General features: G+C 40.1%; 1 protein-coding gene and 1 non-coding gene across 2 annotated transcripts in view; one reads left to right on the top strand and one right to left on the bottom strand.

Moving 5' to 3' along the window:
* The window catches only part of RTF1 (RTF1 homolog, Paf1/RNA polymerase II complex component), a 44,514-nt gene that overhangs the window by 2,317 nt on the left and 18,011 nt on the right, over positions 1-24,186 (bottom strand). Inside the window, exons 3-17 of the mRNA XM_069596057.1 lie at positions 20,160-20,307; positions 19,558-19,762; positions 11,835-11,949; positions 11,053-11,164; positions 6,590-6,725; positions 5,918-6,095; positions 4,927-5,009; positions 3,691-3,778; positions 3,482-3,589; positions 2,818-2,895; positions 2,169-2,290; positions 1,938-1,995; positions 1,426-1,503; positions 863-958; positions 14-125 (exon numbers count right to left, since the gene is read on the bottom strand). Coding sequence (XP_069452158.1) covers positions 14-125; positions 863-958; positions 1,426-1,503; positions 1,938-1,995; positions 2,169-2,290; positions 2,818-2,895; positions 3,482-3,589; positions 3,691-3,778; positions 4,927-5,009; positions 5,918-6,095; positions 6,590-6,725; positions 11,053-11,164; positions 11,835-11,949; positions 19,558-19,762; positions 20,160-20,307 — 1,717 coding nt within the window. The remainder of the gene's footprint in view (positions 1-13; positions 126-862; positions 959-1,425; positions 1,504-1,937; positions 1,996-2,168; positions 2,291-2,817; positions 2,896-3,481; positions 3,590-3,690; positions 3,779-4,926; positions 5,010-5,917; positions 6,096-6,589; positions 6,726-11,052; positions 11,165-11,834; positions 11,950-19,557; positions 19,763-20,159; positions 20,308-24,186) is intronic.
* Positions 12,908-13,013, top strand: LOC138444430 (U6 spliceosomal RNA). Its single transcript, XR_011258462.1, has one exon. It is a non-coding gene; the product is annotated as a U6 spliceosomal RNA (small nuclear RNA).

Genomic DNA, 24,186 nt, shown 5'->3' with positions numbered 1-24,186 from the left:
TACCTTCACCTACCTGAGCTGGGGACTTGTAAATCAATCTTCACGTCGAAGTCATGTACTTTGAACAAATCTTCTGAGAGATCACTGGCTGATTTAGAATTCAAATCTTTATCCTTTCCCTGACCCTGCAACGGGAAGAGAAAAACTAATTACAAAGGGGTAAATGCGACTGGACTTCCAGCAGCAGCAACCACTAACGGTGAAAACTGCTGCTCAAGTTCATTAGCTCTTCCTGTTAAAGACGCCTCTGATTTCTTCTCTCAGAGGGAGGACAGGAAGAGTCCACAAAGAGGTTTCATTTCTGAGCCTAGGAGGAGAGGGAAGGGAAGGTTCATGTCTGTGGGTGAGGGTAGAAAGGGTAGGTTTAAGACAACAAATCACCCCTGACTCAAGATCTCTGGAATTTCTGGGAGTTTGGGCTCCTTAGGAAAAGGCAGAAAATGGCTTCTAAATGGGCAGTTTCTCTCGGTTTAACATTTCAGTTTACAAGGAGCTTTCACTTTTACAACTGTCTCATCCTTACATATCATCTACTCCTGACTGTCCTATGAGTTAGGCAGGGCATATAATATTACCCCGCTTTACACAGGAGAAAATGTGGATTAGAAGGCTAGAGGTCAGCCGCCTAAAGCCACAGTCAGGGGTTTCATTAGACCTTCATTAGACGTAGTGGTGTTGGATTCAGAACTTACGTCATCTGACCAAAATTCAGTAGCTGTTTATTACATTTGTAAATAATGAGGATGAAGAAAGGACTACAAGTGGGACGCCAAGTTCCTCCAGGTGGGGACAATCAAGCCCAAACCAGGAAGCGCCTGCTCTGGTGTCCAGGCCAGTGGCCGAGCTTCAGTGTTATACTTGCCTTGCTCATTTCCTTTGGAGCATCTGGTAACACTCCAGAACCGTATTTTGCGTTCAGCTGGGCCAATATGGCAGCTTGAACAGCTGGGTCTCTGGACTGAGAGAAAAAGGAAGTTATTTTAGAGACTCTTCAACACTCACACAGTCCCACCACCAGTTTCTGTCCCACCTACCACCACTAACACAAGCACCACAGTAGGCCCATCAGCAGTTCAGTGGGGTTTTCCTCCAGGCTACAAAAAGGGACAGTTAAAAGCTTTAAAGTCCAGCCCAGCCAGGCCCTTGCTAGGCGACCTAGCCTACACATTCCTCATGTCTGCTGCACTGGTAAACCTGCCCTGGCATCGCACGTTAGTCCATAGGCTTCTAAAATCCATGCCAGGTTTTTACTACCTGTATGTCCTACAGTAAGATAAAAAAGGAAGTATCCAGACCCGAGTGTTTGAGGCAAGCAAATCCCACTAAGACAACATTATTTTTAACTTGCTTATTAATCTCCTAATGGAATTCATTTATGTCCCAGAATCTAGGTCCTGACTAAATATGTCCTCTTTAGGCACTCACATTAGAAACGATGGTAGGTTTACACTGTCGCCTGGTAAAGGGATCCATCTGTTGGTTTTTCATGTTGTGACTTTCAGCCTGAAACAGAGAGCATGTATTACAGAACTCTATCTCCTGCCCGCCACGCCTCTCATTTATCATAAGCATACATATAAGTAACGATCTTTGCAAGGGCCTGAAAAAGTCAAAGGCTGTCTATTAGCCTTTTCCCTTCAAGAACACCAGAACAGATTATGGGAACAATAACAAAAAGAAAAAAACTGGAAACTGATAAAAATAAATATGCGTGGAATAGAATCTAAAGATGGGGAGGGGTTAGCACAGAAGACTGCTGCTTTCTATTATAATACCTTATACAGTTGTATGTGTACAGACAGAGAGACTATGTGTGTGTTAAGTGTACATGCTACTTTAATAATTAAAACATACTCAGGTGAGATACAGAAAATATTACATGTTGTTTTATTAATTAAAACTATACTTAGTGATCCAGATCAAGCTGTCTCACTCACCACAAGGGCCTTCTCAGACTCCACAATGTTCCACTCCCGGTTCCGCTGGTTGATGTAACTGTGGGGTAAGGAAGAGGGATGAGTCAGTGGGCTGTGAAAGGAGGGCGGGAACCATGGTGCCTGACTCCAGATATGTGGAGCCACTGGAGCATAGCACATCCAAGGCCACACCTTGCCTGATAACTGTGGACCAAGGATGGGAGCCCAATCCAAACAGGCCCTGAAGCACACCTGATAGCAGATATGTTCTTGGTCCGCTGGCGGTCCAAGGCCTCTGCTCGCTCCTCTAGCTCGTTCAGCTGGTCTTGGATTTGTTTGGCCTTGTCCTGATCTCCCAGGTCCTCAGCCATGGCCTGTACACAGAGATGCATGAGATCTTGGCCATGACCGGCTCTGTATCAAGTGTCCCCTTCCTTCCAACACAGGCAAGCTATCTCACATGATGAACAAATGACAGGAGGTGTGAAGGAAGAGCAAAACCAAACACCTCAGAACCCAGGCCCCGCCTGGCTAACTCACCCTAACAAGGCTCAGCCCACCCTGACATGAAGAACAGAAAGCCACCTGCCACAGTGGGGCTGGGCAATATCATTCGTCTGTTCGGACCCAGTGCTGATACTACCCTGGGGTCTATCTTATTACACGTGAAACTAAAGCGATTAGAAGTGGAGGAAAATGGAACAGGCAAGATCAGCTTCCATTTAGAGAAAGGAAAACAGCCAAGGGATGCTGCCCAGATGCTAAGAAAATCTATGCTGCTTACAGTCAAGCCCTGCATTTTCTCCCAATCCTGCCACTACTGACTTGGCAGAGGATGAACAAGTCTGGTTTCCGTATCTCCTTGCAGGACAGGGAAAGAAGTTCCAACACAAGGCCTCACCTTTTCCTTCAGAAGCTGCGTTTTCTTCATAGCATAGTTGGGTGGAGCTTTCCTGAATCTTTCTTTCTCTTTTACAATCTGTACCAGAGAGGAGAAGACACCAGCAGTGAGGTATTCCTAAACTACTTTTCTAGGCAGGACAGGTGAGCCCATTGTGGAGGTAAGCAGATAGTTAGAAGAGGGCTGCTCTTCCTATGGCAGTGCCATGCCCCACATACAGAGCGAGTTCATTCCAAGGGCTACTATGCTGCTTCCGGGGTCACAGAGATTCTTCCAGGCTAGCGTGAAGGAACATGCACCAATAGACAGCAGCAGCCCAAGGACCTTGTACTGTAAGGCTAGCCACTGTCCAAGAGAACAGAGATCACACAACTTTACCAAAATGTCTCGGAGAAAGGAAACTCCTGAAGGACCAAGCCTAGCAGAAGACCAGAGATCCCTGAGCCCTGAATCTACTTTGTTAGGCTATGACTTCAGGTGACAGTGTACAAGAAAATCCTGATGAACTATAAATTCTAAGGTAGTAATAACAGAATTCCTTCTTCCTCATGCAATAGTGGTAGAGCCAAAAATGTCAAAATACAGGAAAGAAAAGACAGGCATGATCTTCTCTAACACTTGGCTCTTGATGAGTCTCCAGACTCTGGGATACCAGGTTTCTTACCTCTTCAATGTCCTGGTCATTGAATTTATAATTAAGAGCTTCTTTAATAGATAATTCCTTCTTATTGATTTCATCTAGAGTGGGCAACTGCATGCCAGCAGAGAACATCTGGACCAAAATGCAATAAAAGGGTTGTTAAGAATTTTGGAAAGAGGCTCTGTCAGTATTTTCATGAACAACTGCTAGGGAGGTGCTGTCTACTCACTCACCGCTTCTTTCCACTTCATGAATTCGCTCTCAGTGAACTCTTGGTTTGAGACAAACTCTAGGCGGAACACTCGCTGGTCACTGCCGTGCCTACGTGAAAAAGAGACAGCAGCTTCAGGAATGGCCATGTTGACTGCAGCGCCAGCAGATCAATCCCACCAGACTCCACACTGCCTATTTCTGAGGGCCTCCATCTTGGCCACCCTTTAGAATCATCTACGAAGATTCACAAAACTTCCAGTGGCAAGGCACAACTCTAGATCAACTGAATTAGAATCTCTGGGAGTAGGAACCAGCCACTGAAATAACACAAACAACAAAAAACCTTCCAGGTTGTTCTAAAGAGCAGCCATGATTAAGCATCAGCGTGAGCACTGGAAGCGAGTAGACTTAGCCAGTGCTTCAAAAGTCCGTCTATAGTGAAATCGGTCACAGTCAACTGGCATCAAGAATGTGAAATGTTACGGAGGTATGAATGACAAGGAGGCTCTATCCCTAGAGAGAAAGAACACTGCCTTTCTGCTGATCCCTGTGCCGGCCACGTGAATCAGTGCCTGCCTCACAGGGACAGTCACTCTTAGCATGTGATGGCTACTGCCTAACCCAACTGGCTCTTTTCAACAGTCCAGGAGAAATGACGGGAATGGGAGAAGAGAACAGAAAGACCACAGAGGCCAAATAAGGCCATGGCAGAGGTGTGTCTGTGACCCACTATCTGCAGTGACCTGGCAAGCTACTTATATTCCTTCCCACATGGGGCCTTTAGAATTTTCAGGCTCCAAGAAGGTAGGGACTTGTGTATTTTGTTCTCACCTCTATCCTGATGCCTACAACTGTGGCATGTAGCCAGCACTCAGTCAACATCAAGTTATTGAGGCACAAACTAAATCCAAAAAGGTGACCTGGCTTGTGAGAGATCAGGTTAGTTGATGATGGAGCCAGGACCAGAAGCAAGCCTCCTGCCCACACTCGCTGAGGAATGCCTGCAGGACTCTGGGAGGAGCAGATCTTGTGATCGTCTTCCTTCTGTGTGTTCCACCATTCAACGTCCCCTATGAGACAGCTACACCCTACCTTCCCTATGGGCAAGGGCAGAACACAAGTTTCCCTCCAAGCCCCTGGTGGGGACAACACAAACAGTATTATAAGAAAGAGAACACTGGGAGCAAGCAACAGCCCCAGCAGGCCATGCCTGTTTGCAGTGGGAACAGAATCGGCCACGGAAGCACCTCTCCTACCGTAGCTGTAGCCCTTTGTTTGTTCTGGTGCCACCAAGCTGGTAAACTTTGGCGGTTTCCACAACACCCGTGATCTCAGCAACCTAAGTGAGGACAGAGACACCAGTTACAACACACTCGTTTGAAGTCCTCCACCCCACCCTCTGGCTTCATCTGCCTGAGTGCAAACAAGTGACTCTAAACTGAGAGGAGCCCCATAGCTTCAAGGTGCTCTGGGCACCGTTCTCAGGCTTAGGACTCAGATAGCCAAGCACCTGTGCCCAAAGTGATGACGCAGTTAGCCTGGTGGGACCCGTTGGCAAATTCCCCTCTAACTTAATTCTGCCTTATTGGGGGTGCACTTGGCTTTCAGAGGTCAGTTTTATCAATCAAATGTGAAGACCATGATGTCTGTTTCTGCTCCCAAGGCTTCTGGGACATGGCATGGCCACTGGTCCTCACACAAGGGGGTAAACACAGGTTAAAATCAAACAACTCAGAATAAAACAAACAAGAAAAGAAAAGAAAAAACAAACCAACCAGCTATGCTGTAGTCATCCAGACCACAGAAGCAGAGCTGGAACTCACAAAATAATCTCAATAGGTTGGAAGGTTTTGTTTATTTTTTAAACCTCAATATAACTCCCTGTTCCAGAAGTCACTTAGTATGTAATGTGGAAATTTTTCATCATTTTTCAAATGAATAAGTCTTCCAGATTACATAACTCCTGACAAAGACTTCATAAATGTCTCCTGTCTTGCTTTTATATGGAAGGATAGAAAAAATTATTCTAAATCTAAACTTTTGGGCTCCAAGTACTCTTCTGGCAGCAGGTCAGCTTGATCCCTGGTTGCCTCAGATTGTGGCTAATCTAATGACATCTCTACTGGAATCTATTTTCCCATCAAATGGTGGCAGAAAAGCGAAAGGTCTGTTCAGCCATTCATACTCTTAGCCAAGAATCATTATATTTAAAACATCCTACAACTGTCCAAGGAAAGAAATACTAACCCGGTAAACTGGTTTGCTGTTGTGGTTTCCAATGCCAATCCGTACAAAACATCCTGTGACTGTTTTAGCGAAGAAGGGCATATGACACCAACGTTCCAGCTTATGCCGTGATAATCGAACCCGATTCAATTCCTCTGGTAAGGAGACCGGTTGTGATTTTGGAGGGATCTCTTCTTTCCTGTGAGGAACAAAGGACGCTGGGAAAACTGTTATTGTACTAACAGATCAAGGTAAATAAAAAATACCAACTTCTTAAAACTTAACCAAAGTATATGTGATTTCACACAGCAGGAGAAATACACGAAGCAACAGGAAAGTGGGACTACAATCCTGTTTCTGACCAGGACTGTGAACTGTCTCGAATGAGGTTGCTATCCCAGATAACCCATTATCAGAGAAAGAAAACTAATGGAAGCTCTTGGCCAATCTGAGGGTGACATGAAGGCAATTCTTACCTGCCAAATCCTGATGAAATGTTCAGGGGTGCAGCCTATGAGCCAAAGGCAGAAGCCTGTTTGGCAGATGTGCTCACAAACTCAGCTCGGCAATTCAGGGTACTGGACCAAACCACAGTTTGTCGCCAAACAGGAGGAGATATTTGGAAACTACACTAAATCTTTCCCCGTAGAACCCACCCATCCTGACTACTAGATCAAAACGTGCACAGCTTACTCCTCTTCCTCATCGGATGACGTTGTTCGGGATGAGCGGTCTGACTTTTCACTGGACTTGTCATCCTCCTCCTCCTCTTCGTCGTCAGAGTACACCTCACTAGTTTTTAATGGCTGTTTCTTGGCAAGGAGCTCAGCTTAAAAAAAAAAAAGGAAATGTTTACTAAGGTTTTCTCAATAAGAAACATCTTTCATCTCTGAAAAAAAGGACTGGAATGTAGAAAAAGATTTACTAGATAGCTCTACCATCTCTGGCCTGGATTGTGATTACTTGGGCTATCTATACAAGTGAGTTACCCAGAAAGTTTAAAATCATACCAAATGTCAAGCCCCAGCAGATAAAAATAAAGGGGGTGAGGGAGGGTGTTGGAAGATAGTAACTAAGTGGGCAAAAAGGGATACCAACTCTGCTGACACTAGTCTTTTATTGTTCTCAAGACACCTGGAGATGGGCAGGAAAAATGAGGAAAAACTAAAGATGTCTTCAGAGTCTTTCAGGGAAACCTTATTTTGAATTTACAGCACTACATGTAATAGCACAAGACTGAAAACAACCCAAATGTCTGCAAAGGGGAGTGGCTGAATCACCTCTAGCACACTGACCCAGTGAGCCACCCTGCAGCTGCGAAACAAGGAATGAGCCAAGTTGAGCCATTACATTGCATCCTGAGTCAGAAAATCTTTTTAAATGAACAGATAGTAAATATTTTAGGATGGGCTTCATATGGTTACTGTATCAACGACACAACTTTGCTGCTGTAGACAGGAAGCAGCCACAGACAATTATGAAAAATGGGCATCGCTGTATTCCAATCAAATCATTACAAAACAGGTAGTCTACCAACCACTGCTCGACCTAAGGAGTTATCTCTAGAATGTATGAGTAAGTGAAAAAAGCAAGGTAGAGAAAAGTGTGTATAATGTGCTGCCATTAATTCAAGACGGAAGGTGAATCTGCTCCTTTTGTTTAAAAAACTAAAAAGGAAGGCTGCCTACTATGGGAGGGAGGCAAGGAGTGAAACAGAAGGGTATAGGTTCTATATTTCTTTGAACATACCTTATTTAGAAAGTTTGACTTTGGAACCTTGTATTTTATATAATCATAAAAGAAAAAAAAATAATATCATCTCTACAGATCAGAAATAAAATGAAACGAAGTATTCACTTGATGGCACAACCACACAAAAAGAACACTTAATAAGTGACTTTTTTTGGGCCACGCCACCTGGCTTGTGGGATCTCAGGACCCTGACCAGGGATTGAACACAGGCCAAGGCAGTGAAAGCATCAAATTCTAACCACTAGACCACCAAGGAACTCCCAACAGGTGACTCTGAAAAAGTCATCTGAAAGATATACAGACCAATGAAATAGAGAGTGTAGAAATAAACCCTTGTATCTATGGTTAGATGATTTCTGACAAGGATGTCAAGACCAATCAATAGGGAAATGACAGTCATCTCAAAACCTTGTCCTGGGAAAACTGGATATCCCACATGACAAAAAAAAGTGGACTTTTACTTCCCACCATACAAAAAGATGAAAATGAATCAAAGATCTACATGTAACAGTTAAAATTATCAAAATTTTCAAAGGAAGTAGGGGGAAAAGTTTATGACACTGCATTTGGCAATGATTTCTTGGATATGATATCCAAAGCACAGGCAACTAAAGAAAAAGTAGATAAACAGCAGAAGATAAATAGTACTTCATCAAAATTAACTTTTATGCATCAAACAACACTATCAAGAGGAAACAGACAACCTATAGATCAGGAGAAACCCGTTGTAAATCATATATCAGATAATGAACTAAAATTGAAAATAATTAAAGTCCTTCTACTCAATAACAACAAAAAACAGAGAACTTGATTAAAAAACGGGCGAAGGACCTGACTAGACATTTCATCAAAGAAGATACCCAAATGGCCAATAAGCATACAAAAAAATGCTCAGTATCACTAGTCATTAGAAAAAGGCAAATCAAAACCACAATAAGATACCACGTCATACCCACTAAGATGGTTATAATAAAAAAGATGATGACAAGTGTTAGTGAGGATGTGAAAACAGAGGAGAACGCTCATACATTGCTGGTGAAAATGCAAAATGGTTAAGTCTCTTGGAAAACTGCCTGGCAGTTTCTCAGAAGGTCAAACACAAAGTTACCATCAGTCAGTCAGTTCAGTCGCTCTGTCGTGTCCGACTCTTTGGGACCCCATGAATCTCAGCACGCCAGGCCTCCTGTGCATCATCAACCCCCGGAGTTTAGTCAAACTCATCTCCATCGAGTCGGTGATGCATCCAGCCATCTCATCCTCTGTCGTCCCCTTCTCCTCCTTCCCCCAGTCCCTCCCAGCATCAGAGTCTTTTCCAATGAGTCAACTCTTCACATGAGGTGGCCAAAGTACTGGAGTTTCAGCTTCAGCATCATTCCTTCCAAAGAAATCCCAGGGCTGATCTCCTTCAGAATGGACTGGTTGGATCTCCTTGCAGTCCAAGGGACCCTCAAGAGTCTTCTCCAATACCAAAGTTACCATATGCTTCAACAATTCTGCTCCTAAGTGTATAGGCAAGAGAAGTGAAAATCTGTCTACCCAATAACTTACACATAAATGCTCAGAGCAGCATTATTTGCAACAGTCAAAAAGTGAAAACAATCCAGTGTCGCTCAAGAGGTGAAGGGACAAATAAAATGTGTACAGACATATAATGGAACATTATTCAGACATAAAAGGAAGAAGTATGATACATGCTACAACATGGGTGAATCTAAAAGCATGCTAAGTAAAAGAAGTCAGACACAAGGGACCATATAGTGTATGATTCCATTTATATGAAAGGTCCAGAACAGGCAAGTCCATAGTGACAGAAAGTAGGCCAGTGGTTGGGAAATAAGAGGACTAGGCTAGGGCTGGGAAATAACAGGACTGAGGGGGTGACAGCTAAGGGATATGAGGTTTCTTTTTAGAGTAATGAAACACTTGAAAACTCATTGAGTTTTATTACACAGCTGTGAATATATTAAAGGCCCTGTATGCTTTAAACGAGTAAAGAGCATGGTACCTTAATTATACCTCAAGAAAGTTGTTATAAAGCATAAACAAAACAAAACAAAACAAAAAAAACCTTGGCATCCTAGTTTTGAAACAGATACATCAGTATGAGGCTCAAAATGAATGTATCCTAAAAATTAAAAAAAAAAAAAAAACCTAGCTCTGGATATTGAAAAGACTTTAGAAGTAATAACCAATCCAGCAGTGTTCCTTGTGTCTAGACTATGGTTAAAATACAATTTCTCATGAGGGAGGAAAAAACCCACCCCAAAGCGCAAAGATGAATTGGGCTCCTTAGAGAAATGGCTGACTCTAAATCCAGAAAGCAAGAAAGCTACGAAAGACCACTGGATTATTAAAGACTAAGGCCTTTGTTTCCTGTCAAAAGATTCAGGCTACAACTGGTTGAAGATAAGACAATTTGAGTCTCAACAATAATAACTGCAATGGAATAAAAACATAAAGTATGTTAAAAATCCATGAGTTCCCAAAGATATTCAAAACAAACAAACAAATCTCACTGGTTACAGTTGGAGTTTGCTAAGGAACTATCTCATTCTTTTGAGAACTAGTAAATACAAAATGTCCCTGGTGTTAACTGAATAGCTGGTAAGTTTCTCTTTACATAAGTAAACCAGATAGTAGATGAAAGAATGATATCACCATTTTGTGGCTTAAAGACTTAAATATGAGACATGACACCATAAAACTCCTAGAAGAGAACACAGGCAAAACATTCTCTGATATAAATCACACCAATGTTTTCTCTGTCTCCCAAGGCAATAGAAATAAAAGCAAAATAAACAAATGGACCAACTCAAACTTACAAGCTTTTGCATAGCAAAGGAAACCATAAATAAAACAAAAAGACAACCTACAGACTGGAAGAAAATATTTGTCACTTTTTTTAGCTGTGGTAATGGTACTGTAGTTATATTTAAGAGTCCTAATCTTTAAGAAATACATATTAAAGTATTTATGGTTGAAATGTGATGATGCTGAGATTTACTTTAAAATAACCCAGAGAGGGACGTCCCTGGTGTTTCAGTGGCTAAGACTTTGCACTCCCAATGCAGGTGGCCTGGGTTCAATCCCTGGTCAGGAAACTAGATTCCACATATTGAGACTCCAGAGTTCACATGCTGCAGCTAAGACCTGGTGCAGCCAAATAAATAAAAATAAACATTTAAAATAACCCAAAGGAAAAGGCAGTACAGATTTAATAAGATTGGCTATGAGCTGACTGCTGAAGTTGGAGGATGGGTTCATGAGTTTATTATACTATTCTCTGTGTTTGGAACTGTCTACACTTGAGAGCTAAAAGGGTGAGCGGGGAGATAAAAATGGCATCGGGAAGTCAAATCATATGATCAAAGACACAAAGTAGCCATTACATTTTCCCCACTTACCTGTTCTGTTCTTCCGTTTTTCTCGCTCTGCTTTTAGTTCCTCCATGGCTTGAGATTTCTTATCTAGTTTCTCATCCCGTTTGGAACGTCGTTCCTTGTTGTGGGATGTTACCTGCGAAGGGAAAGGATGGTTCTCTTCACCAATAGCTGATAACATTCTCTGTAACTAACAATAATTCAGTTCTCCAATGTGAATCTATATTGGCTGCAGAAACTGAAATTTGCTTAAGGGGAGACAGCATCCTCTTGTGGACAAAGAGGACTCAGCAGTATAGTCAGTCCTGTCTTATCTGGCTAATAAAGAGAAAGCCAAAGAAATATCAGAGTAAACACTTTCTGGAAGGACTCCCTAGATCGTAGCTAATTTTTTTTAATACTGTCAACAAAGCTTTTTGTGATAAACGCAGAGATGACTAACTTTCCAAGCTACATTTATTACCAAGTCCAGGATGACATACACCTGAGTAAACATCATAACCAATTTAGCTACCTGGGACAGGAAGTTTACCAACTTTCCCTTAAGGAATGCTCACACACCAATTGAGCTGCTTTTTTACATGCAGACTTCAGTAGAATTCCCAAGGAGTTAAACAGCACAGCTAATGGTGAAATGATATGTCCAGAGATTAATGAAACCTACAAGATGAAGACACCACATAAACAGTCTTGCACTAACTGACCTAAGCTGATTATAATATAAACCCATCTTTTACATAAACATACATACACACTCAAAACAGAGGTATTACTCTTTGGATAACAAGGACTACTGTATCTCCTACCTGAGATTCTTGAATCTGTGTCAGTTTTTTCTTTTCCTGCTCCTCTTCTTGCTTTTTCTTTTTTTCTTTCTTTTCTTTCTTTTTGGCTGTTTTCAGTTTTTTCCTGATTTCAAATCTGTTTATAAGATATTTGTTTGGTTTTTAAGTGGCAATGAAATATTTGTAAGGACTGACTTCTATTAGATAGGAGAAAGAAAATAAGTAGGGGGGAAGGAGTTAATGTTTTAGTTTCCTACAAGAAACTCCAATATATTAAGTATGTTAGAAATACTGAATATAAGCACACCAAAAGTACTGGACAGCATTCAGCTGAAATAGACTTAAGAATGAGAGAAGATATTTAGGATCCTCCTGTATCTTGTTGGTAATACACAGCTCTTCCTCAACTTCACAAAACGGAAGAAAAGAGTTAATTATTGGATTAACTCCGATGGTGTCTCATTAGAAACATAATGGAGCCACAGAGAATCACTGTCACATTTTGAAGGTGGTCAAGACACAGGCTATATTTTAAAAATACCACTCGAAATCTTTCTTCTTTAGGAAAAATAACTCCCTCAGCTCTATCACCGCAAACATGTGAATAAATATGCTATTCTCTTAAACAAATGCAATTGAGGCTCTCTCCCTGTAACAAAAATTAGGCTTTTATGAAACAAAACTATTGTTTTGTGTGAATTTAAGGAATTTTATGGAAGGGATAAACAATAAGAATATAAGAATATTAAACTCTTTTTCAATTATAAAATTTTTTTTTACTTAGCTCTTAATAGGGTCAATATACAAAAATTAATTGTATTTCAATATACTTGCAGTGTGTAATCCAAAAATGAAATAAAGAAAACAATTCCATTTACAGTAGCATCCAAAAAAATAAATATAATATTTAGGAATAAATTTAACAAAACAAGTGCTAGCCTTTTATGCCCAAAACTAAAGAACTGTTGGAAGAAATTAAACAATATCTAAGTAAGTAGAAAGATACCATATTCACAGATTGAAAGACTTAAGATGGCAACACTTGCAAATTTGATAAACAGATTCAACACAATTCCTATAAAAATCCCAGCTGTGTGCTCACTTCGGCAGCACATATACTAAAATTGGAACGATACAGAAAAGATTAGTATGGCTCTTCGCAAGGATGACACGCAAATTCGTGAAGCATTTCATATTTTTTTTTATAAAGGGAATAATAAAGTGAATGAAACAAACAAAAAAATCCCAGCTGTTTCTTTTCACTGCTGTGAAAACTGATAAGCCAATACTAAAATTCCTATGGGAATGCAGAGGGCCTCAGATAGTCAAAACAATTTTGAAGAAGAACAAAGTTGGATAACTTAACACTTCACAAGTTAAAAACCGACTATACAGCTACAGTAATCAAAACTGTATGATATTGGCCTAACAATAAACAATGATCAGTAGAACAGAAGAGATTCAACAAATAAATCCATACATCCACAGACAACTGATTTTCAACAATGGGGCCAAGACTGGGGAAAAAACAGTCTTTTCAACAAGTGATACTAAACAACTACACCAAATGATAAAGCTGAATTCATACCTCACACCATAAAAAAAAAAGAGAGAGAGATCTGAAAATGGATCAATGAGGGGCAGAGGGGTAAATCAGGAGGTTGGGATTGATATATACACAATACTACATGTAAAATAGATAACCAACAAAGACCTACTGTAGACCACAGGGAATTCTACTCAATACACTATAATAGTCTGTATGGGAGAAGATTCTTAAAAAAAAATAGATATATGTATAATTGAATTGCTCTGCTGTATACCTGAAACTAACACAACACTGTAAATCAACTATACTCCAATGTAAAATTTAAAAAAATCAATGATCTAAATATAAGAACTAAATCTATGAAACTTATAAGAAAACATAGGGGTAAAAGTTCACGACTGGATTTGGCAATAAATTCTTAGCTGTGATACCAAAAGCTTGAGCAAGCAAAAAAAACATTTATCGTACACACAAATTTTAAAATTTTGTGCATTAAGCAATACTTGACAGTGAAAAAATACAACCTACAGAATGGGAAAAGATACTTGCAAATTACGTATCTGATAAGGGCCTGCTGCTGCTGCTGCTGCTGCTAAGTCACTTCAGTCATGTCCAACTCTGTGCGACCCCCATAGACAGCAGCCCACCAGGCTCCTCTATTCCTGGGATTCTCCAAGCAAGAATACTGGAGTGGGTTGCCATTTCCTTCTCCAACGCATGCATGCATGCTAAGTCACTTCAGTCGTGTCCAACTCTGTGCGACCCTATGGACAGCAGCCCACCAGGCTCCTCTGTCCACGGGATTCTCTCGGCAAGAAAACTGGAGTGGGTTGCCATTTCCTTCTACGATAAGGGCCTAGTAACCAGAATACATAAAGAACTCTTAAAACTTAACAAAAAGACAAATAACTCAATTTAGAAAATAGGCAAAGCATTTGAACAAAAATTTCTCCAGCAAGGATTTGAAAAGATTTTAAACATTATTAGTCAACAGGAAAATGCTAATCAAAACCACAATGAGATACTTCACAGCAACCAGGATAGTTATTATGGAAAAATAACAAGTGTTGGCAAGGATATGGAGAAACTGGAACTCTCATACATGGCTTGGGGGAAAGTAAAATGATGCAGCTGCTCTGGAAAACAGTTTGGTTGTTTCTCAAAAAGTTAAACATAAAATTACCATGTGACTCAGCAATTCCACTCCTAGGTACGTATCCAAAAGAACTGAAAATAGATACTTAAATATTTGTACATGAATGTTCATAGTAGTATTATTCATAACAGCAAACAGATGTCAAAACAGATTAATAGGTAAATAAAATGTGACGTATACACTTAATGGAATATTATTCAGCCATAAAAAGGAATGAAGTACTGACACATGATACATGAATGAACTTCAAAAATATGCTAAGTGAAAGAAGTCAGGCACAGAAGACTATATATTTATGATTCCATTTATATATAATGCCCAGAATTAGGCAAATCTACAAAGACACTAAATAAGTTAGTGGTTTCCTAAGGCTAGGAGGCAATAGAGAGAACTGAGTATCAGTAAGTACAGGGTTTTTTCCTGGGGTGATGAAAATGTTCTGAAATTAACTGTGTCAATGGATATACAACTTTCAGTTCAGTTCAGTTCAGTCGCTCAGTCATGTCCGACTCTTTGCGACCCCATGAACCGCAGCACGCCAGGCATCACCAACTCCCGGAGTCCACCCAAACTCATGTCCATTGAGTTGGTGATGCCATCTAACCATCTCATCCTCTGTCATCCCCTTCTCCTCCCGCCCTCAATCTTTCCCAGCATCAAGGTCTTTTTAAATCAGTCAGCTCTTTGCATCAGGTGGCCAAAATACTGGAGTTTCAGCTTCAACATCAGTCCTTCCAATGAACACTCAGGACTGATCTCCTTTAGGATGGACTGGTTGGATCTCCTTGCAGTCCAAGGGACTCTCAAGAGTCTTCTCCAACACCACAGTTCAAAAGCATCAATTCTTCGGCGCTCAGCTTTATCAATATATTAAAAAAAAAATCACTGAATCACTTTCAACCACTTTCAATGGGTGGATTCTATGGTGTGTAAAAATACATCTGAATAGTTTTTTTTTTGAATAAAGTTATTTTTAAAAGTTAATATCTGAGGTGCTGGAAAACTGGACAGTTACATGCAAAAGAAAAAAATTAGAACATTTTCTTAAAACAAACAAACAAAAAAAACTCAAAACAGATTAAAGACATAAATGTAAGACCAGAAACCATAAAACTCCTAGAGGAAAACATAAGCAGAATATTCTTTGAGATAAATTATAGCAATATTTATTTGGATCTGTCTCCTAAAGCAAAGAAAATGAGAGCAAAAATAAACAAATGGGACCTAATTAAACTTAAAAGCTTTTAAAGAGTAAAGGAAACCATTGACAAAACAAAAAGACAACCTACTGAATGGGAGAAGATATTTGCAAATGATAAAACTTATAAGGGGTTAATATAAAAAATATATAAACAGCTCATACAACTCACTATCACAAAAACAAAACCTGATTTAAAAATGGGCCGAAGACCTGGAAAGACATTTTTCCAAAGAGGAAATGCAGACGACCTATAGGCACATGAAAAGATGCTCAATCTTACTAATCATTATGGAAATGCAAATCAAAACCACAATGAGGTATTATTACCTCACAGAATGGCTATCATCAAAGAGAACACAAAGAACAAATGGAGGAAAATTAACTGGCGCAGCCAGTGTGGAAAACAGTATAGAGGTTTCTCAAAAAACTAAAACCAGAATCACCATATGACCCAGCAATTCCACTCCTGGGTAAATATTTAACAAAAACAACAAAAAACTAATTCAACAAGATACACACACTCCCATGTTCATAGCAGCATTATTTACAATTACCAAGATATGCAATGAATGGATAAAGATGTGGTGTGTATACACACACACACACACACACACACACCCCAGAACACTATTCAGCCATAAAAAAGAATGAAACTTTGCCATCTCCAACAACATGGATGAATTCGCAGGGGATTATGCTAAGAAAGGGGATTCCCATGTGGCACTAGTGGTAAAGAACCTGCCTGCCAATGAAGGAGACCTAAGAGATGCAGGTTCAATCCCAGGGTGGGGAAGATCCTTTGGAGGAGGAAATGGTACTCCAGTATTCTTGCCTAGAGAATCCCATGGACAGAGGAGCCTGGAGGGCTGCTGTCCACTGAGTCGCAAAGAGTCGGACACGACTGACAACATAGCACATGCTAAGTGAAGTAAGTCAGACACAGAAGAACAAATACTGTATGATATCACTTATATGTGAAATCTAAAAAATACAACAAACTAATGAATATAACAACAGAAACAAAAAAACAGATCCACAGACACAGAGAACAAACTAGTGGTTACCAGTGGGGAAAGGAAAGTGGGGAGGGGCACTATAGGGGTAGGGAATTAAGAGGTACAAACTGCTGTGTATAAAATAAGCTACAAGGATATATTGTACAACATGGAATATAGCCAATATTTTACAATAACTAACAATACAAATTGGGAAGAGTATAACAAGGCTGTACACTGTCACCCTGCTTACTTAACTTCTATACACAGTACATCATATGAAATGCTGGATGAATCACAAGCTGGAATCAAGATTGCAAGGTGAAATATCAGCAACCTCTGATATGCAGATGATACCACTCTAATGGCAGAAAGTGAAGAGGAACTCAAGAGCCTCTTGATGAGGGAGAAAGAAGAGATTGAAAACGCTGGCTTAAAATGCAACGGTCAAAAAACTAAGATCATGGCATTCAGTCCCATCACTTCATGCCAAACAGGAGGGAAAAAGTGGAAGCAATGACAGATTTATTTTCTTGGGCTCCAAAATCACTGCAGATGGTGACTGCAGCCATGAAATTAAAAGATGCTTGCTCCTGGGAATGAAAGTTATAACAAAGCTAGGCAGCATATTAAAAAGCAGATACATCACTTTGCTGACAAAGGTCTGTATATAGTCAAAGCTATGATTTTTCCAGTATTCATGTACAGATGTAAGAGTTGGACCATAAAGAAGACTGAGTCCTAAAGAATAAATGCTTTTGAATTGTGGTGCTGAAGGAGACTCTTGAGAGTCCCTGGGACTGCAAAGAGATCAAAGCAGTCAACCCTAAAAGAAATGAACCCTGAATATTCATAGGAAGGACTGATGCTAAAGCTAAAGCTCCAATACTATGTCTATTTAACATGAATAGCCGACTCACTGGAAAAGACCCTGCTGCTGGGAAAAACTGAAGGCAGAAGGGGAAGAGGGTGGCAGAAGATGAGATGGTTAGATAGCATCACTGATTCAATAGACACGAATTTGAGCAAACTCTGGGAGATACTGGAGGACAGAGCAGCCTGGTGTACTGCAGTCCACAAAGACTCAGACTTGGCAACTGAACAATAAACAATATAAATGGAATATAAAACCTTTAAAAATTGTGAATCACTATACATGTTACTTATATAATATTGTATATCAACTATACCTTGATTTAAAATGTTTATATTTATATTATGTTCTTACATGTATCATCTCACTCTGAACTTAACAACAATCCCTCAAGGGGAGACTGAGGCAGAAGGAGGGTCAGATCACCTGGCTAGTGAGTTGGACTCGAGCCTAGACTTTCTGACAGAAAGTATCAGTGCTCTTTACACAACCAAGTTACCTTTATGCAGTAAGCTTGAATAAGTAAGTAAATAAATAATAAAAAAGGGAAAGCTCTAGAATAGGGGAAGAACCCAACAACCAAACCCAACACATTCCCCAGCGGTCCAGTGGTTAGGACTGAGCCTCCACTGTGGTGGGCATGGTTTGGATCCCTGGTCAGGGAATTAAGATCCTGCATGCGACTTCACTTTCACGCATTGGAGAAGGAAATGGCAACCCACTCCAGTACTCTTGCCTGGAGAATCCCAGGGATGGGGGAGCCTGGTTGGCTTCCATCTATGGGATCACACAGAGTCAGACACGACTGAAGCGACTTAGCAGTAGCAGCAGTAGCATGCTGCGCAAAGCAGTCAAAACACAGACAAAAAACTCCAAAACAAACAAAACAACCCCCCCCCAAAAAAAAAACAAAACACCACCAAAAAGGATGCCTCATTACTGGTGCTGCCACTATATCTCACATTAGGATGCTACTGATGTTTTCACAAAAGTTTCTGAATAACCATGTACTGCCCTGCAGCTAAACAAATGAGCTACAACCCCCTAAATTTCTGAGAATGGCTCTGAACTTCTGTCTTAATTCTCACTGCAAACATTCTTTAATTGCCTCATTCATACAAGGTGAAAAACATAAAAACCAACCTTGAGATAAGCCACCCACTTCTCTAGAGCTACTTGGTGATTTTAGCATAGGGCCCTACTGGCCTTGGTTGAGAACCTTTTGCTATACTCTCCACAGTTTAGAAATACAAATTTTTGAAGTCATTCTTAACCATCTGGCAACTCTGGTACTGCTTCTTAAGTCCTGTTTGTTCCAATATAGGTAACTGTGGAAGCATCCACACTCAAAACAAATGTCTATGACTTGCTGCTGACTGAAAGCCAAACATTCTTGTCTCGGATAACTCACCAGACTTAACATGGTCTCCAGAAGGGACAACCAGGGTCCCAGATGAAATGGGACTACTTGCTGCCAAAGAAAACGCTTCTATGTTTCTTTCACATGATCAGGTAGGGACAGAATAATCCTAGTTCTGAGGACTATTTCCTGAGATGAAAGCCAAGTTTATTTTCACCTTGAAATGCTTTTAGGAGGTAAGGAAAGACTTTTGTCATTTACACATGTAATCCTAAATACTGAAACACCTTTGTATACCAAAAAGCAATTTAACATTAGAGTTTGGAAAAAAACAAAAACCATGCTAGAAGGAAAGTCAGATTTCTAACTCATAAACAATGAGAATTTCAAGTCATTTTTTTTGGATGGGGGGGGTGCTGTGCTGCATGGCTTGCTTCCACAACCAAGTATTGAACCTGTGCCCTTAGCAGTGAAAGGGTGGAGTCCTAATCCCTGAACTGCGGGGGAATTCCCAAAATTTTAAGTCTTAAACCCGAGGAAGACAGGGCTCCAAATGTGAACTTTGGAAAATTACTCTATTAATGTATCATTAAGGAACTACTACTTTACCTTTTTTTCAACACCTCCCTCTTCTCTATGCGGTTGAACAGTTCTTGCTCTCTCTCCTTTTCTGTCATCTGTTCCAGACGGGCCCTATCTTCCTCATCTCCCATGAGGTCTTCTCCGTAGCCATCATGGAATTCCTCATCTTCTGAGGAAGAGTCTGAATCTGAACTGGAGGAGGAGCTGTTGCTGTCAGAATCTGACACTTCACCTGCAGCACAGGCCCAAACACAAGATTAGGCGATGCTGCAGAAGACACGCGTTAATAATCATTCCTCCTCAGCTCTCCTAGGTGAAGTGGAACATGTTCATCTCACTTCCCTGGTGAAAATTCTTGGTCTGCCTTTGGCAAACGCAAACACAGGTTACAGAGATTCTAATGCAGGGACTCCTCGTGGGTTTCCTGTGGGTTTCAAGGACCTAACTAATGCTTTGGAATTGCATGTATTTTTCTTGCTTCATTCAGATTCTAAACAGATACTGAAAAGATTAGAGAGCCTTACAATAAAGGCAGAGACCATACTGTAAATCAGGTACCTTTCCCCCTGATTTCTGATTCTGCAGCTTTTACCACGTAAGAGTTCACTCCCAGGTCTGACTTGACTCACCTTCCTCAGGAGCTGAGCTCTCCGCTGAACTGTCTTTGTCCGAACTGCCTGAGGAAGCAGTTTTATTCGCTTGTTTCTTCATGGTTCCTTTCTTCTCTATTTTTCTGGCTTTTCCTTTCTTCTTATTTTTATTGCTCCCAAAAGTCCACTACAAGGAAAATTGAAGCAGGAATTTTATTGAGAAAAGTTGTAAGATTCGAGAGTTAAGAATTTCCGATATTCATCGAAATAATTTCAAGAGTCTCTATTGCTTTGAATCCATAAATACACTTTTATAGGAAGAAAGATAATGATTTTTGAAATTTTACTTAAAACTTCGTAACTTTTGGTTTATACTTTCTTAAAGACAGTAGATAATTTATACAATGAATAAAAATTAATAACTTTTTATCAATAGAAAAGCAAGTATGTCATCTTAATGGCAAGTCAACTGAGTTAACTAAAACTCAGTACAGAAAACAGCTTCTAAGGTTCCTGTGGCAGAGAGGTCAGTAATTGCTAGAGGTTGGTATGTTTGGGTTTCAGTACACAGTGCATAGTTTAGTTCTGGAGTGGGTCCCAGGAAGGCAAGGGAATAAAGCATGTTAGCAAGAGAGAACTTCAGAACACACAGGGAGAAAAGGATGAAGGCCACTGTTTGGCATGGACGGTAGCACTGGTACCAACTCCAAGAAGGCAGAAAGCATATAATAGATCAATGAAAAATATACATGTGTGTGTATCTTTTTAAAAAATCTGCAAATATTACACTACAACACAGTGCTTAAATTGGATCATAAATAGGAGATCCCATACATCTAAATACAAGGAACCTGCGATTTGTATTATCAAAGTAACAGGCTGGCGATACATAATCACTCCAAGGCCAAAAAAATCACCTTCATCAAGCACTTTAATTATAAGACTGAAAGACCATAAAATCATTATTAAAATTCACAGAGACTATTTAGTTACATTAAACCATACCTCCTTTGATACTGTAACATCAGTTTAGGAGAATGGTTTTAGGTGAAAAGTACTTTACTTGGAAAAACTTCATCTTATGTACTCTGAAAATAATATTTATAGCCATCATGGACCTACTGTATAGCACAGAGAACTATATTCAATATCTTATAATAATCTATACTGGAAAAGAATCTAAAAAAGAGTATATATATATATATAGATAGATAGATAGATAGATAGATATATCTGAATCACCTTGTTGTACACCTTAAAGTAATATGACACTGTGGATCAATTATACTTCAATAAAAAATTTTAAAAACTCAGTAAAGCAAACTCAGACAACACTAAATAAACCAACGAACAACCATGGAGGGGGAGGATGAAAAATAACATTCATCTTTCCAACATCATAAACTGAATTATAAATCTGGCATTGACATAAAATTTCTATATCTAGTATTTTTTAAAAGCACCAAGTCTTTGTTCCTTCTATAATATGATCATTATAGAACCTATCTAACAATAGCCAAGATCAGAAGTAAATTTATTTTGGAGTTTTTTAGGGGGTGTGGGTGGCGGGATAGTCCTGATGAGGTTTCCATCTTAGAAATGCTCCAGATGAGCTATTTTTAAGAACCACAGTCTGTTAATTTACCTTGATAAAATACTGTGAAAGAGTGCTACTTTAATCTTCTAATTTTTCATTTTAATTTACTCAGTTATTTTAACTGCTACTTTATTTTTGTACTCAGGAGCTAGGAAGAAGGGACCAGTGAAAAGAAAAAGCTACATGTTCTAGATGATACCTTAAGTGAATAAATGACATATTAAGTAATACACCATTTATATATTAAGTGATATATAGTTAAGGCAACTCTATAAGTGAATTTACTTCTCAAACTTTTAATATTTCAACACTTAGTTACCATTTTAGAAACAAATTCCCATGCTTTTAATGGCTATGTTTCAACCATTTCAAATTTTAATCATTCCAGAATGATACTTTCTAGGTCATTTTGAAAGAATCCAAGAGGCCAAAGTGATCAGTTTCTTAAGTTAACTGAGCTAAAATATATTCACTTCCTATGCTAATAATAGATATATTACACTTGTTTCAAGAAATATCCCAACTATGCACATGATAGTCAATAAATATTGATCATGAAAATGAGCATAACCCATCTCTTCTAAGCAGGGTGTCTTTTCAGACTGTACAGAAATCCCTTCTTTGTATAAAGATGTCCCTTTGTACTTCTACCTGAAGGTAATATGGAAAGGCTCAGAACATAAAGGCTGAGCTCACCGAAGTCACGTGTATCAAGATGGGCTAGGGTCTACTTCTGCCCACAGATTAGTATTACTCATCTGCAACAGAGTCAAATTCTGAAATCCTGGGTGAGGGCAAGGGGGGAGTGTGTAAGAGCAAAAAGGGCTTAAATACAAGGCCACACAGGTGAACTCAATTCAGGAAGTGCTAGAAAGCTATGTGTGGAGAAGGCAATGGCACCCCACTCCAGTACTCTTGCCTGGAAAAATCCCATGGACGGAGGAGCCTGGTAGGCTGCAGTCCATGGGGTCGCTAAGAGTCGGACACGACTGAGTGACTTCACTTTGACTTTTCACTTTCATGCATTGGAGAAGGAAATGGCAACCCACTCCAGTATTCTTGCCTAGAGAATCCCAGGGATGGGGGAGCCTGGTGGGCTGCCGTCTATGGGGTCACACAGAGTTGGACATGACTGAAGCGACTTAGCAGCAGCAGCAGGTAACTTTAGTTTAAAAAATAAAACTTCTTATGAATATATCTTTAATAATAATATGTGTTCATTATATGAAGCTTTGGGGAAAAAATAGTATTTTTAAAGCTAAGAAAAAAAAATCTGTATTTCTACCACCTAAAGGTAAATAATCACTTAAAATATGGGGCCCAGTCTCATTATTCCTATTTAATATAGAGAAAGAGACTCAAATTGGTTCTGATTGGTCACCCAAAAGATTTTTTTCCCCTGGAGAACAGGTCATATTTGTAATATTTTACATTTATTCCTATAATCCAGAGGTTTCTGAGTGTTTTCTTGGTCTAAATACATCTAAAGTACATATTTTAAATATTTGCCCAGTACCTCTCCTCTCAAGATCACAGAACCTAATAAACCATAAAGGAGATGGTCAAGAATTGTGGCAGGCAAAATCAATATAGAAATAATCTTAACCCAGCCATTAGCCCCGGCGAAGACAATGGCAACCCACTCCAGTACTCTTGCCTGGGAAATCCCATGGATGGAGGAGTCTGGTAGGCTGCAGTCCATGGGGTCGTAAAGAGTTGGACACGACTGAGCAACTTCACTTTCATGCATTGGAGAAGGAAATGGCAACCCACTCCCAGTGTTCTTGCCTGGAGAATCCCAGGGGTGGGGGAGCCTGGTGGGCTGCCGTCTATGGGGTCACACAGAGTCGGACACTGAAGCGACTTAACATCAGCAACAGCAGCCATTAGCCCAGAGATTGACTCATTCTGTTGACTCTAAGAAGGAAAACTAATTCTTTCATTGCCAGAGGGTGGTAGTAAAGGGAGTCTAAAGAGTACAGGATAGGATTAAAGAGCTACTCTTGGGCTCTCTCCATCCAGGAGAGAGCAGAAGAAATGACCTGGCTTTTCTTAATTTGCTTTGGGAACTATGGCTATAATGAATCGCAAGCTCTGTGGTGACCTTAAAAGTGCTCTGAAATGCACCACAAAGAAGACAAGAATGAGAAAGCGAGTGCCTGCCGATTTGCATCCGAGTACAGAACCAGTCTTCCCTGGTGGCTCAGATGGTAAAGCGTCTGCCTGCAATGCGGGAGACCGGGGTTCAATCCCTGGGTTGGGAAGATCTCCTGGAGAAGGAAAGGGCAACTCACTCCAGTACGCTTGCCTGGAGAATCCCTCGGATGGAGTAGCCTGGTAGGCTACAGTCCACAGGGTCGCAAAGAGTCAGACACCACTGAGCAACTTCACTTTCACTTTCACAGAGCCAGAGAATCCCCTGAGGATAGCTGCTTAAAAACAATCTGGAAAAGGGAAAGGATCAGTGGA

The sequence above is a fragment of the Ovis canadensis genome, chromosome 7 (assembly GCF_042477335.2).
Source record: "Ovis canadensis isolate MfBH-ARS-UI-01 breed Bighorn chromosome 7, ARS-UI_OviCan_v2, whole genome shotgun sequence".
Classification (NCBI taxonomy): Eukaryota; Metazoa; Chordata; class Mammalia; order Artiodactyla; family Bovidae; genus Ovis; species Ovis canadensis.
Note: the sequence above shows the minus strand (reverse complement) of the source record. Positions and strands in the feature narration are given on the sequence as shown.